Source organism: Bos mutus, chromosome 29 (genome assembly GCF_027580195.1).
Source record: "Bos mutus isolate GX-2022 chromosome 29, NWIPB_WYAK_1.1, whole genome shotgun sequence".
NCBI lineage: Eukaryota > Metazoa > Chordata > Mammalia > Artiodactyla > Bovidae > Bos > Bos mutus.
In genome coordinates this window covers 1,136,566-1,152,258 of record NC_091645.1, presented here as the reverse complement: position 1 = coordinate 1,152,258, position 15,693 = coordinate 1,136,566, and the positions used below count along the sequence as shown (strand labels likewise).

The window sequence follows — 15,693 nt, the reverse complement described above, 5'->3', positions numbered from 1 at the left end:
GGATAGTATACTCATTTTCACTATATTGATTCTCCCAATCCACGAACATGGTATATTTCTCCATCTATTAGTGTCCTCTCTGATTTCTTTCACCAGTGTTTTATAGTTTTCTATATATAGGTCTTTCGGAGAAGGCAATAGCACCCCACTCCACTACTCTTGCCTGGAAAATCCCATGGACAGAGGAGCCTGGTAGGCTGCAGTCCATGGGGTCGCGAAGAGTCCGACACGACTGAGCGACTTCATTTTCATTTTTCACTTTCCTGCATTGGAGAAGGAAATGGCAACCGACTCCAGTGTTCTTGCCTGGAGAATCCCAGGGACGGGGAAGCCTAGTGGGCTGCCGTCTATGGAGTCACACAGAGTCGGACATGACTGAAGTGACTTAGCATAGCATAGCATATATAGGTCTTTAGTTTCTTTAGGTAGATGTATTCGTAAGTATTTTATTCTTTTTGTTGCAATGCTGAATGGAATTGTTTCCTTAATTTCTCTTTCTATTTTCTCATTATTAGTGTATAGGAATGCAAGGGATTTCTGTGTGTTGATTTTATATCCTGCAACTTTACTATATTCATTGATTAGTTCTGGTAATTTTCTGGTGGAGTCTTTAGGGTTTTCTATGTAGAGGATCATGTCACCTGCAGCCACCATCACCTAATACCAAAACCTGACAAAGATGCCACAAAAAAATAAAACTACAGGCCAATATCACCGATGAACATAGATACAAAAATCCTTAACAAAATTCTAGCAATCAGAATCCAACAACGCATTAAAAAGATCATACACCATGACCAAGTGGGCTTTATCCCAGGGATGCAAGGATTCTTCAATATCTGCAAATCAATCAATGTAATACACCACATTAACAAATTGAAAAATAAAAACCATATGATTATCTCAATAGATGCAGAGAAAGCCTTTGACAAAATTCAACATCCATTTATGATAAAAACTCTCCAGAAAGCAGGAATAGAAGGAACATACCTCAACATAATAAAAGCTATATATGACAAACCCACAGCAAACATTATCCTCAATGGTGAAAAATTGAAAGCATTTCCCCTAAAGTCAGGAACAAGACAAGGGCGCCCACTTTCACCATTACTATTCAACATGGTTTTGGAAGTTCTGGCCACAGCAATCAGAGCAGAAAAAGAAATAAAAGGAATCCAAATTGGAAAAGAAGTAAACCATTTTTAATTTTTGTACATAGTGATAGAGAATCTTCTAATTTCGGTCTTTTACCTGTAGCTGTCTAGTTTTCCTAGCACCATTTATTGAAGAGGCTATCTTTTATCCATTGTCTATTACTGCCTCCTTTGCCATAGATTCACTGATCATAAATGTATGGGTTTATTTCTGGGCTTCCTATCGTTCCACTGATTTATGTGTCTGATTTTGTGCCGGTTCCATACCGCCTTAATTACAGTAGCTTCATAGGGAGTATGATTCCTCCAGCCCCATGCTTCTTTCTCAAGATTGTTTTGGCTCTTTGGAGACTTTTGTGTTTCCATGCAAATTTAAAAATTCTTTGTTCTAGTTCTGTCAAAACACTATTAGTAACTTGATAGGAATTGCATTGAATCGGTAGATTGCCTTGGGTAATATGGTAATTTTAACAATGTTCATTCTTCCAATCTAAGAACATGATATATCTCTCCATCTGTTTGTGTGATCTTCAATTCTTTCAATATTGTCCTATAGTTTTTGGAGTATAGTTCTTTTGCCTCCTTAGGTAGGTTTATTCCTAGGTATTTTATTCTTTTTGATGTAATAGTAAATATGATTGTTTCCTTAATTTTTTTCTTACATTTCATTGTTAGTGTATAGAAATGCAACAGATTTCTGTATATTAATTTCATATCCTGAAACTTTACCAGATTCATTGATGAGCTCTAGTTTACTGGTAGCATGTTTAGGATTTCCTATGTATAGCATCATGTCATCTACAAACAGTGACTATTTTACTTCTTTCCAATTTGGAATCTTTTATTTCTTTTTTTTTTCTGATTGCTATGGCTAGGACTTCTAAAACTGTGTTGAATAAATGTGACAAGAGTGAGCATCCTTGTCTTGTTTCTGATCTTAGAGGGAATGCTTCCAGCTTTTCACCATTTAGTATGATGTTAGATGGGGGGTTGTCATGTATGCCCCTTATGCCACTGAGGTTTCTTTCACTTTCTGGAAAGTTTTTATCATAGATGAATGTTGAATTTTATCAAAAGCTCCTTCTGCATCTATTGGGATGATCATATGGTTTTTATTCTTCAATGTGTTAATGTGGTATATCACGTTGATTGATTTGAATGTATTGAAAAATTCTTGTATCCTTGGTATAAATCTTACTTGATGGTGGAATATTGTTGGAGCTGGTTTGCTAGTACTTTGTTGAGGATTTTTGCATACAAGTTCATCAGTGATATTGGCCTGTAGTTTTGTTTTTTTTGTGATATCTTTGTCTGGTTTTGTTATCAGGGTGATGGTGGCCTCATAGAATGAGTTCAGAAGTGTTCCTTCCTCTGTAATTTTTTGGAACAGTTTCAGAAGGATAGGTCTTAACTCTTCCCTAAATGTTTGGTAGAATTTACTGGTGAAGCCATTTGGTCCTGGACTTTGATTTATTGGAAGCTTTAAAATTACTGATTTAATTTCAGTACTTGTAATTGGTCTATTCATGCCTTCTGTTTCTTCCTCATTCAGTCTTGAGAGATGGTACGTTTCTAAGAATTTTTTCTAGGTTTTCCATTTTATTTGCATATGAGTTCAGTTCAGTTCAGTCGCTCAGTCGTGTCCGACTCTTCACAACCCCATGAATCGCAGCATGCCAGGCCTCCCTGTCCATCACCAACTCCCGGAGTTCACTCAGACCCACGTCCATCGAGTCAGTGATGCCATCCAGCCATCTCATCCTCTGTCGTCCCCTTCTCCTCCTGCCCCCAATCCCTCCCAGCATCAGAGTCTTTTCCAATGAGTCAACTGTTCGCATGAGGTAGCCAAAGTACTGGAGTTTCAGCTTTAGCATCATTCCCTCCAAAGAAATCCCAGGGCTGATCTCCTTCAGAATGGACTGGTTGGATCTCCTTGCAGTCCAAGCGACTCTCAAGAGTCTTCTCCAACACCACAGTTCAAAAGCATCAATTCTTTGGCACACAGCTTACTTTATAGTCCAACTCTACATCCATACATGACCACTGGAAAAATCATAGCCTTGACGAGATGAACCTTTGTTGGCAAAGTAATGTCTCTGCTTTTTAATATGCTATCTAGGTTGGTCATAACTTTCCTTCCAAGGAGTAAGCGTCTTTTAATTTCATGGCTGCAGCACCATCTGCAGTAATTTTGGAGCCCAAAATAATAAAGTCTGACACTGTTTCCCCATCTATTTCCCATGAAGTGATGGGACCAGATGCCATGATCTTCATTTTCTGAATGTTGAGCTTTAAACCAACTTTTACACTCTCCACTTTCATTTTCATCAAAAGGCTCTTTAGTTCTTCTTCACGTTCTGCCATAAGGGTGGTGTCATCTGCATATCTGAGGTTATTGATATTTCTCCCAGCAATCTTGATTCCAGCTTGTGCTTCTTCCAGCCCAGCGTTTCTCATGATGTACTCTGCATATAAGTTAAATAAGCAGGCTGACAATATACAGCCTTGATGTGCTCCTTTTCCTATTTGGAACCAGTCTGTTGTTCCATGTCCAGTTCTAACTGTTGCTTCCTGACCTGCATACAGGTTTCTCAAGAGGCAGGTCAGGTGATCTGGTATTCCCATCTCTTTCAGAATTTTCCAGAGTTTGTTGTGATCCACACAGTCAAAGGCTTTGGCATAGTCAATAAAGCAGAAATAGATGTTTTTCTGGAACTCTCTTGCTTTTTGAATGATCCAGCATATGTTGGCAATTTGATCTCTGGTTCCTCTGCCTTTTCTAAAACCAGCTTGAACATCTGGAAGTTCACGTATTGCTGAAGCCTGGCTTGGAGAATTTTGAGCAGTAGTCTGAGCATTCTTTGGCATTGCCTTTCTTTGGGATTGGAATGAAAACTGACCTTTTCCAGTCCTGTGGCCACTGCTGAGTTTTCCAACTTTTCTGACATATTGAGTACAGCACTTTCACATCATCATCTTTCAGGATTTGAAATAGCTCAACTGGAATTCCATGACCTCCACTAGCTTTGTTCGTAGTGATGCTTCCTAAGGCCCACTTGACTTCACATTCCAGGATGTCTGGCTCTAGGTGAGTGTGAGTGATCACACCATCGTGATTATCTGGGTTGTGAAGATCTTTTTTGTATAGTTCTTCTGTGTATTCTTGCCACCTTTTCTTAATATCTTCTGCCTCTGTTAGGTCCATACCATTTCTGTCCTTTATTGAGCCCATCTTTGCATGAAATATTCCCTTGGTATCTCTAATTTTCTTGCAGAGATCTCTAGTCCTTCCCATTCTATTGTTTTCCTCTAATTCTTTGCATTGATGCTGAGGAAGGCTTTCTTATCTCTCCTTGCTATTCTTTGGAACTCTGCATTCAAATGGGTATATCTTTCCTTTTCTCCTTTGCTTTTCACTTCCCTTCTTTTCACAGCTATTTGTAAGGCCTCCTCAGACAGCCATTTTGCTTTTTCGCATTTCTTTTTCTTGGGGACGGTCTTGATTCATGTCTCCTGTACAATGTCACGAACCTCTGTCCATAGTTCATCAGGCACTGTATCATATCTAGTCCCTTAAATCTATTTCTCACTTCCACTGTATAATCATAAGAGATTTTATTTAGGTCTAGTGGTTTTCCATACTTTCTTCAATTTAAGTCTGAATTTGGCAATAAGGAGTTCATGATCTGAGCCACAGTCAGCTCCCGGTCTTGTTTATGCCGACTATATAGAGCTTCTCCATCTTTGGCTGCAAAGAATATAATCAGTATGATTTCGATGTTGACCATCTGGTGATATCCATGTGTAGAGTCTTCTTTTGTGTTGTTGGAAGATTGTATTACTGTCAATTTCTCCTTTTATGTCTGTTAACATCTGCCTTATATATTGAGATGCTTCTATGTTGGGTGCATATGTATTAACAGTTGTTACATCTTCTTTGATTAATCCTTTGATCATTATGTAGTGTCCTTTGTCTCTTGTAACAGTCTTTATTTTAAAGTCTATTTTGTCTGATAAAAGTATTGCAACTCTGGCTTACTTTTGAGTTCCTTTTGCATTGAATATCTTTTTCCATCCCCCCACTTTTAGTCTGTATGTGTCTCCAGATCCGAAATGGGTCTCTTATAGGCAGCAGTGTGCCAGTCTTTTGATCTTGGATCTTTTGATCCATTCAGACAGTCTGTGTGTTTTGGTTGGAACATTTAGTTCATTTATATTTAAGGTGATTATTGATATTGATATTGATATTGATACTCATTGCCATTTTGTTAGTTGTTTGGATTTGTTTTTATAGGTCTTTTATTTCCTTTATTTTTTGTGATTTGATGATTATCTTTACTGGTATGACTGGATTCCTTTTTCTTTTCTGTGTGTATTGTTATCATAGATTTTTCATTTGTAGTTACAATGAGGTTTTAATATAGCAGTCTATATATATATAGTTATATATATATATATATATATATACACACACATATATAGCAGTCCTTACATATAGTTATATATATATAAATGTTTTAAGTTGCTAATCTCTAATTTGAAACACATTTAAAATGCCTTGCATTTGTACTCTCCTTCCCTCACAGTTACCATATTTTTAATATAATTTTTATATCTAATTGTTTTGTGTATCTCTTAACTGCTTATTATAGAAATATATAATTTTACTACTTTTGTCCTTTAACCTCCCTGATTTCCTACCTTTACTTTATCTTTTCCTTTACTAGTGAGATTTTTCTTTCCATAATTTTCTTGTTTCTAGTTGTGGCCTTTTTCGCCTAAGGAAGTTCCTTTAATATTTGTAAAGCTGCTTTGGTGGTACTGAATTCTCTTAGCTTCTGTTTGTCTACAAAGTTTTTTATCTCTCCATCAAATCTGAATGAGAGCCTTGCTGGGCAGAGTATTCTTGGTTGTAGGTTTTTCCCTTTCATTACTTTAAATATATCTTGCCACTCCCTTCTGAACTGCAGAGTTTCTGCTGCAAAATCAGCTCATAACCTTTTGGCAATTTCCTTGCATTTTATTTGTTGCTTTTCCCTTACTGATTTTAGTGTTCTCTCTTTAATTTTTTCATTTTGATTACTATCTGTCTTAGTGTGTTACTATGTGGGTTAATCCTGTTTGGGAGTCTCTGTACTTCCTGGACATGGGTAGCTATTTCCTTTCCCAGGTTTGGGAGGTTTTCAGCTATTATCTCTTCAGACATCTTCTTGGGTCCCTTTTGTCTCTTCTCCTTCTGGGACTTAAGGCAAATATTAGTGTACTTGATATTGTCCCAGAAGTCTGTTAAACTGTCCTCATTTCTTTTAATTCTGTTTTCTGTTCAACAGCAGTGATTTCCATTACTCTGTCTTCCAGGTCAGTGATCCATTCTTCTGAATCATTTATTCTGTTGTTGATTGCTTGTAGTGTATTTTTTCATTTGAGTTATTGTATTACTCATCTCTGCTTGGTTGTTACTTATAGTTTCTAACTCTTAATTTCTAATTTCTCACTCTGTGTATCCATTCTTCTCCAGAGTTCTTTGAGCATCTTTATGATCATTACTCTTAACTCTTTCTTGGGTAGATTGCCTATCTCCACATCACTTAGTTCTTCTTATAAAGATTTATCTTGTTCCTTCATTTGGAATATACTTCTCTGCCAGCTCATTTTGTCTAAGTTGCTATCTGTATTTTTATGCATACAGTAGGTCAGTTAACATTGCTTGACCTTGGAGAAGGCGTCGTATTGCATCTGAGCAGTACACTCCCCTGTTGTCACCCCAGCTAGAGGCTCCCCCTGAGAGGGCTGCTTGCGTCCTTCTCTTGTGGCAGGGTGTGTGGGTGTCCAGGAAGCTTGGTCAGTCCCTAGTCTGGTTGGTTGCCAGACCCTGTCTTGTGTAGACTTTGCTGGCTGCTGTTCAATGGGGCATGGTCGTGAAGTGCCTGGTTATGGAATCCTAGGGAGGCTGGGGCTAGTGCTGGCTCACTGGTGGGCAGGATCAGGGTCCCAAAGACTGAGGCTTTTGCCCACTCACTGGCAGGTAAAGCCAGATCCTGGGGTTACTGCCTGCCTACTGTCAGGCAGACGTGGTTCCTGGAGTCTGGCTGCAGGGCCCAGGGATCCCAGAGCTCATTTCAGATCATTGTCAGGGAGGCAGTTCATGATACCATTGGGTATGGGGACTAAGGTGTCTGGAGGTTGTGTTAACCTCCTAGTCGTCAGGGCCAGGGCCGGCTAGTCCCAGGAAGGTCTGGCGTGCCTTACAGGATTATAGTTTTCTTGCTTCTGGTGTCTGCTCCCTGGTGGGTGAGGCTGGTCTAGAGGTTTGTGCAGGCTCTCTAGAAAGAGAGGCTGATGCCTGCCCACTGGTAGGTAGAGCTGGGTCTTGGCCCTCTGGTGGTCCAGGCCCTGTCTAGGTGTATCCACAGGTGGCTGTGTGTCCTTTAGTCTTTAGGAAGCTTGTCTGCTGACGGGTAGGGCTGTGTTTCCCCCCAGTTAGTTGTTTGGCCTGAAGTGTCCCAGCACTGCCACATTCAGGCTGTTAGGTGGGGCCAGGTCTTGGCGCTAATGATCCAAGATGTCAGCTTCCAAGAGCATTCGTGCAGTTGAATGTTTCCCAATATGTCTGACACCGATGTCTTTGTTCCCAGGGTGAGCTGCAGCCATTCCCTGCCTCTCCAGGAGACTCTCCAAGGCCAACAGGTAGATCTGGCCCAGGCTCCTATCAAATTACTGCTCTTGCCCTGGGTCCTCGTACACATGAGATTTTGTGTGAGCCCTTTAAGAGTGAAGTCTTTTTCCCCTAGTCTTGTGGGGCTCCTGCAGTTAAGCCCTGATGGCCTTCAAAGCCGAATGCTCTGGAGGCTCCTCTTCCCAGTGCTGTAACCTGGGCTGGGGAGCTCAGTGTGGCATTCAGGACTCTCTCTGCTGTGGGAGAACCTCTGCAGTTTAATTATTCTCCCATGTGTGAGCTGCCTCCCTGGGGGGTGTGAGATTTCACTATATCATGGATCCACTCTTCCTACCTGTCTTGTTGTGGTTCCTTCTTCTGTCGTTCATTGTAGATCTTTCCTGATAGATTCCAGTCTTTTTCTGTGATGGTTGCTCTGCAGATAGTTGTGATTCTGATATGCCTGTGAGAGGAGGTGAGCTCAGGGCCTGTCTACACCACCATCTTCCCCACTGGTGTTTTGTACCCCCATGTCGATCAGTCACTGCCCCTGACAAGAGGGGGGATTGCAACTTCCCAGGTGAGGCAGGAGGCTCCAGTTCAGCCACGGGCAGATCTGCAGAGAAGGGGCCACCTGTGAGCTGTTAGCAGCCAAAACCCAGGGCAGCTGGAAGGTAGACATGCCAGCCTGGTGACGGGTGCGGGTAGGCATGGGCGGGGTCCGGGTAGGCATGGGCAGCGTCCATTATGGCCCCTGCTTGAACCACTCAGATCCATGTTCTCTTCACATTGTTCATGCCATTCAGGCCTAGCTTCTCCAAGATTCTGACTGGTCATAATTTCTGGGAAAACTTACGGGAGGAGGGTCACTGGAACAACCTGCAGCCCTTGGTGCCATCTGAGGCCTTAACTGACGCTCACAGTCTCCTCACCCACTCTAGGTTCCCTCCCCCCGGCCGACACTCCCGCTGGTCCTGATGGCTGGCCTTGGGGGGTAAGCCCCTGGTTCCTGTGCCCTTAGCAGGGTGTGGTTTGGCGCCTGTACTTAAAACTGGGCGTGAGAGCACCGAGAGAGCCCCTCCGTGGATTACCTGAGTCCCAGACGTATTCTTCGCTGCCCCCGTGTAACGGTCTCACCCCTGATGATGCTCGGGGTCAGGTGCCTCTGCCAGTATCGCACCTCTTTTCTGTGCCTCCAACTTGTCAGCATGGAGAGTCCTGTGACTAGATGCTGCCAAAGCTTTAAGTTTGCGGAGACTCCACGGTCTCACTTGGTGAGACGCTTTCCTTCTCTGACACCAAAGACCTGTCGACCAACAGAGCCTAAAGACAGAGAGAGAAGGTACAAATTCTCCAAGAGGGTGAACAGAGAGTGAAGCCGTTCCTACGTCCTCCCTTCTGTTCCCAGATCACTGTTACAGACACAGTAGCCTGTGACAGCCATTGGTTTAAAGTCCACACCAAATCCTGAAGAATGGCTGCCATGCTCACAGGATATGGTTCACAAGCTGATGCCTCAGCTGTGCCTTCAGGAAGCCTATCAGGTTAGCACCCTCTGCAGACAAATATGTCATATGTGGTAGAACCAATGGACACCTGATCATGCCCTCACTGCCATACTTCTCTGCTGTAAAGTAGGTTTATTATTAATCAGGATCTCAGGTCAATCAATCAGTTACTCTGTGAGCCCTTAGACAGTGGTGCTGGCCAAGGCCCTGCAGGCAGGAGATGCAGACTGTAGGATACACGTCAGTTCTGGTAAGGATGGCATATTGCCCTTTCTGCCCTTTCCAAGGATTGAGGTACCTGATGTAATCTGTTTGCCACCAAGAGTTTGCTTGATCTCCTTGAGGGATGGTGCCATATCAGGAGCTCAGCTTTGGTCTCTATTGCAAGCAGATCAGACATTCAACAGGAACAGTAGCTAGATGAACCTGGGTAAAGGGAGGTAGAGGACCCATGCATAATTCTATTGGAATAGCCAAGTCAGAGACTAGGTCAGGTCATCCTGTCTGCTTCTTAGATGCTCTGTCTCAATCAGGACTCACGAGCATGACAGGAACTGTCTTGCAAATAGTATACAATGTTCTGCTGCAGATGGCATGGCTTAAGGGATTGTAATACAGCTTTCCCTTTGAAATTTGCCAGAGGCTTCACAAAGAGCCTACCATAATTTTTCTCTACCACAACTTCTTCTAGTATGAAATCTGCTAAGTCATTTCACCCGAGTAGCAAGACAGCTTGTGCCCCACTCCCAACTGACTGCAGAGCCCTTTCTTGCTCTGGGCCCTTCTTAAAAACAAACAAAACAGCCGTCTGTGTCACATAATAAATGATTCAGATTATTCCTCCCCAGAGTGGAACATTCTGCCTCCGAAACTTGAAGAGACCTACCAAGCCTTATGCTTCTTTCATAGTGATAAGAAGTACAAGGTACATTAGTTTGTGCTTAAAAAGATGTCCTGACATGCTCCATATCTCCAGACACCTACAGAGTGTCAAGCCCTGAATTGTTTCTGGGGTTTCCCTCTTAACTCTCTGAAGTACTTCTGTCTTTCCAAGCCTTCAGCATGCTTACCAATTCTTGCTCATCATATCTTAGCACGATGCTCGTGTTACTGTATCTGCAGTCTTTGGAATGTCCAACTGATCCAGGCTCCTCCAGAGTGTGTTATGACAGCACTGTTAGCATAAAACATCATGTTGGGGCGAGAACATGGATGTTGTCTGTCCCAGAAGAATGCTAGCTACTTCTGACCTTCCTCCTTACTGAGTATTAAAAAGAATGTATTTGCCAGATCAACAGCAGCGTCCCACGCCCCCCAGACTGTCATATTCTCTTTGAGTGAAGACGGGGTACCTGGCCCGGAAGCTGCGCTGGGGCTGCCCTGTGAGCTGCTGCACGCCCCCGCCCCCGCCCCAGTCCATACGCCTCTGCCAAAGACCAGGCTTGTGGACAGTGTTCCGATCGTGGACTCTTCTTAGGCTTTATAAAAATCCCATTCTTCCAATAAAACAAAAGTTGAAGAAGAGTCTGGGGGTGCTGCAGAACTAAAAACCAAAAGTAAAAATTTCCCCAACTTATTTTTTTAATTAACCTAAAACATTAATTTTGAACAAAGCACTGTAAAATTATCTATCATTGCTCTTTATTCCTCAGTCACACATTTGTGTGTGTGTGTGTGTGTGTGTAAATAAGCACTAGACAGGTCACAGGTAACTGAGCACTTCCACACCACATGAAGGGTGCAGCCTGGCACTCATCACTGAGGTGATCTCAGCTGCAACTGGACAGACAATATGTACCCTCCTACCAAACATCATGCTTTTATCCCGCCTCACCTGGCTCACTGCATGCAGCCGTGAGCCCCTTTTTAAGCCAGTTTTTGAATTTGTTCCTTGAGGACTTCATTAGCAGTGACTACATCACACTGGTGTGGAGAGCTCAGCTTAAGATATATTTTTCATTAAGAGCTGCAGTGTTTGACAGTTTGTCATACCAAGAAACACGAAGATTGTAAAAGACCTTGTGTTCCTCATCTAACTTTTTCTTTTTTCTTTAGTCTCCCCCAGATATATCCTTCCCGGCTTCTTTGGCCACACAGCATTTCCTTCTGGAGGAGGAGAAGCGAGCAAAAGAACTTGAAAAACTTCTAAATACACATATTGATGAACTGCAAAGACACACAGAATTTACTCTTAATAAATACACCAAGCTAAAACAAGATAGACATATATGAGCTTTTAAACGTTTTTATTTGCTTCCCCCACCCCAGGAAAACAAAGCTCTGGCAAAATATTTACAAAGCTGATTAATGAAACTGAGAAATTTTGTTCTGTTTTCTTGAGTAAATCATTTCTGTAAGGCAGCTAGAAAATAGTAAGTATTTTGTTTGATAAAGCTCTTTGTATTTCTGTATTAACATAATAAATTGTTCAGCTACAGAGTTACTATAAAATAAACATGACTACTTCAAAAGAGACTTGTTCCCTCCAGTTTAAGGAATTGTTTGGAATTAAATATGCAGCTTTTTCCCACTTTAATGTGTACGGAAACCCATTTCCTCTGTAACAACACATGATGAGGGAAAGGGCTGCACTATATTCTAAGAATAAACACATGAAGTGCAGCTCCATTGTACTAGGTTTGAAAGTTCAAGGATTTTTTAAAATGAAAAATATTAAGTATTTTAAACTATGTAAATATCCTAAAATTTCTTTTAGAAAAAAAAACCATAGAGCTTACTGTTTCTGCATTCATCTTTGTAATGTCTTTCTGTTTTAACGCAAAAAGATGTGGAACATACTGTGTGCATGCTTAAAACATGTGCCAAAGATTACTGCTTCATGTACTAATTACTTCATGGATATAAAATAGAAAGCATCGTTGTTACTTTCTCCTTTGTAATACCTCTGTTTTAAATATAATAAAGAAATGAGACATTCTTTGGACTTAAAATGCAAATGCCAAGTCTGTATAGAAGAGTAATAGCATGGTAGTGAACAATAAAACTCAAGTTACAAATAAACAAGAGTGATAATCCATTTTTCTTTCTTTAAAAATGACATTTATATAAAGATTATGAAAAATCCCTGTGTCATTATTCCAGGTAAGCCCTACAGCTTTTATAGTGTTATTTTTCTCTTGGAAGAAACTGAATCTCCACATGCAGAGAGATAAGTCACGATGTCCTTTAGATGAGTGTCATTGCCATGGGAAATGAAGAGCCCTGTTCACTTCAGTGACACAGCCACGTGGATTTGTAGAGCTCTTGATATTTGCAAAAAGGCTTCACAGAGAATTATTTATTTCTACCCAGAACAAGCCTGGGAAGTCAGCATGGCTAGTATCCTTGTTCCTAGGACTCAAGCTGTTAAGAACTTACTAGAATCATGGTGAGTAAGAGAGAAACGCCAGCCTCTGATTACCGGCTCTGGCTTTTACCACTTTCCAGCGTTGCCTCTTGTGAGCACGCAGGTGGTGAGTAGCACTGTGGCCACAGAAACCACGTTTCATGACAGAACATCGGTGGGGACAAAGTTCCACGTGAGGAAAACAACCCAAGTTGTCATTCCTTAAACTACTTAATGATTTCTATCCTGGACACAAAGGATATTTTTCAGTGTTATCTTTAGAAGATGGGAAACATTATCTTTAGAAGATGCAAAGAAAATTTGTGTTTAGAAAAAGAACAGTCCATGGACAAATTCTAAAACCTTTATATCCCTAATGCAAATACAAACAATGCAAAAATTTTAAATATGCTACATCTGAATGCCGCTTCATTCTCTTCAGGGTTAACACATGATTGGAAATTGCATGTGGAAACAAAGATCTAGATGACAATTATCTTAAAATTTAACTGAGTCAAGGGGCTTCCAGTGTGGCTCAGTGGTAAAAAATCTGCCTGCAGTGCAGGAGTTTCAGGATTTGATCCCTGGGTTGGAAAGATCCCCTGGAGAAGGAAACGGCAACCTGCTCTAGCAATCTTGCCTGGGAAGCCCCATGGACAGAGGAGCCCACAGTCTAGGGGGTCACAAGAGAGTTGGACACGACTGAGCGCACACACACACACGCAACAGTCAAGAGAGCGTGAACGTGGAGTATGTCCAGGACTGACAGTGCACTTGCCTCTCCGGATCATTTTGTCAAGTCCGCAGACTTCTTTTCTTTGCCTTTGTTTTTTATTGAAGTATAGTTGCTTTGCAAAGCAAGCTTCTTTTAAATCACTATTTCAGCTTTCCTTTTCATACCCAGTTTCTTAAAACAGTGGTTTTCAATGGGTTTTGCTCAACAGCAGGATTCAACATTCAAAAGAAATCATAGGCTGAGGCCCAACACATATATGGTTGAGATAAAAAGCAAGCAGCTCTGGTTGAACATTGAAAGGAGAGGAGTGAGGCCTGCCTGCTGCTCCTCGCCTCCCCTCCCCTTCCCTCTCCCTCCCCGCCTCCCCAGATCCAGGAGGCCACACACAATTGCCCCAGGTGTTGCTGTGGGAGGGAGTGAACAAAAAGCAGAGGTCCTGTTATTACATCAGCAAAGAGTGGTTATAACCTCCTTTGTAGGACACTGACAAAATTCTGTAAAGCAATTATCCTTCAATAAAAAATTAAAAAAGGAAAAGGCTAAACCAATATAAAAATAAAAAAGTCTATTTAGCCCATGATTGAGCTACAACATGATGCAGGGAGGAGGAGGAGGGCCACAGCTCATCTGAAGAAGACCCATCAGGCCATCTAACGCTGGGAATCACTTCCAAGAGGAGGTGGGACTTGAGTTAACTTTGGCCTGGTAATGGCCCAGATATATATTTTTATGTCTTAACTGATTGTTAAGACTCACGTCAGACTCTTTGTGACCCCATGGACTGTAGCCCGTCAGGCTCTTGTGTCCATGGGATTCTCCAGGCAAGGATACTGGAGTGGGTTGCCACTTCCTTCTCCAGGGGACCTTCCCGACCCAGGAATCAAACCTGTGATTCCTGCATTGCAGGTGGATTCTTTACCACTGAGCCACCTGGGAAGCCCTTACTTATAATTATCCAGGAGCAAACTGGTTTGAGAATTGAGCAAATTTGAGGGAGTGGGGGCTGCTGGGAAAACACAGATAACGCCCACGTTTCTGTTAACATGATAGCCGTCTCTGGATCATGTCCGCAGCACTGCTCCGGCTCAGCGGAGGACACGGACCTGAGACGCTGCCGTCCGCTGTGGGAGATGGTCTCTCGGCACCTCGCTCCCTAAACAGAGGCCTGCCCTGCGGTGGGTTTGTCTGGATCCCTGCGCTGTCTCAGCCGTGGTTAACCTGACTCCATGCTGTGGGGTTATCCTCTCCCCATCCCATTCGCTGTGGGGTTATCCTCTCCCCATCCCATTCGCTCGGGGAATGTACATTTCCTCCTTACACATGTGCCTCCAGTCTCTCCAACTGGCCTGAAAGCTCCTGGAAAAGAGGAGTAAAGGGCTTCTCTGCCTCCTCTGTGCACCCAGCACAGGTCTTGGTCATGGCAGGTATTTGAGAAGTAGTGATTAATGGGTGCAATGAATCCAGACATGGGAATGCAAAGGCAAAAAGCAGAGGAAGTTTGAGGCAGTTTAGATACAAGACAAACTCCTAGCCACATCAGACTGTCAGCTACAGAAAAGAGCACAACACTGTGAATTTGTCTGAATGCTGGTGGGTGTGGGAGATTTGACTCATACCCGCCCTCACGCAGGACCAGCTGAGCGTCTACATACTTCTTTTACATGTGTTAACTAATGTCTAATAGGAATCCAATGAAGAACAAAAGGAACCATTAGAATCCCAGGAATGCAAGAGGGATTTGGGCCCAGCTAGCACCTGCAACTGTCTCACTCTCTAACCCGTAGCCTGGAGCACCACCCAGAGCTGAACCCTAAAGGATAAACCATTCCAAACTGATGAAAGGCTCTTCCACAGAGAGGATGCACTGTGGCCTAAGGATGATAATGGATGGATGATGGGCTGAGGGAAAAGCCTGAGGAAACGTGAACTTCAGGGACTCCCAAGGCAGGCGTGAGGCAGAAGCACTGGCCTGAGTCACAGAAACCCAGTGAGCAGTGTTGAGAGGCTCCCCGCCACACATCACCATCCTCCAACACGAGTCACGAGGGGTCACAGCGGCTCATACAGCTCAGCAGCAACAACAAACCACAAACAGCCCAATCAAAAACAAGCAGAAGACCTAAATAGAATTTCTCCAAAGAAGACATACAAATGACCAACAGGCACGTGAAAAGATGCTCAACATCACAGATTATTAGAGAAATGCAAATCAAAACCACGATGAGGTATCACCTCACACCTGTCAGAATGGCCATCATTTAAAAATCTACAAATAATAAATACTGGAGAAGCGG

At 42.5% G+C, this 15,693-nt stretch overlaps 1 protein-coding gene across 5 annotated transcripts in view; it reads left to right on the top strand.

The window, feature by feature from the left end:
• DEUP1 (deuterosome assembly protein 1) overlaps positions 1-12,385 on the top strand; it is a 143,541-nt gene extending 131,156 nt beyond the window's left edge. For 2 of the 5 annotated variants that reach the window (XM_070365147.1, XM_070365142.1), the window contains one exon: positions 11,373-12,321. In XM_070365147.1, the coding sequence (XP_070221248.1) occupies positions 11,373-11,549 (177 nt within the window). In that variant the 3' untranslated portion in view covers positions 11,550-12,321. Of the gene's footprint in view, positions 1-7,789; positions 7,842-11,372 lie in introns of all 5 variants that reach the window. The other 3 variants (XM_070365143.1, XM_070365146.1, XM_070365145.1) reach the window with 3 other exon arrangements.
• The last annotated feature ends 3,308 nt before the right edge of the window (positions 12,386-15,693 follow it).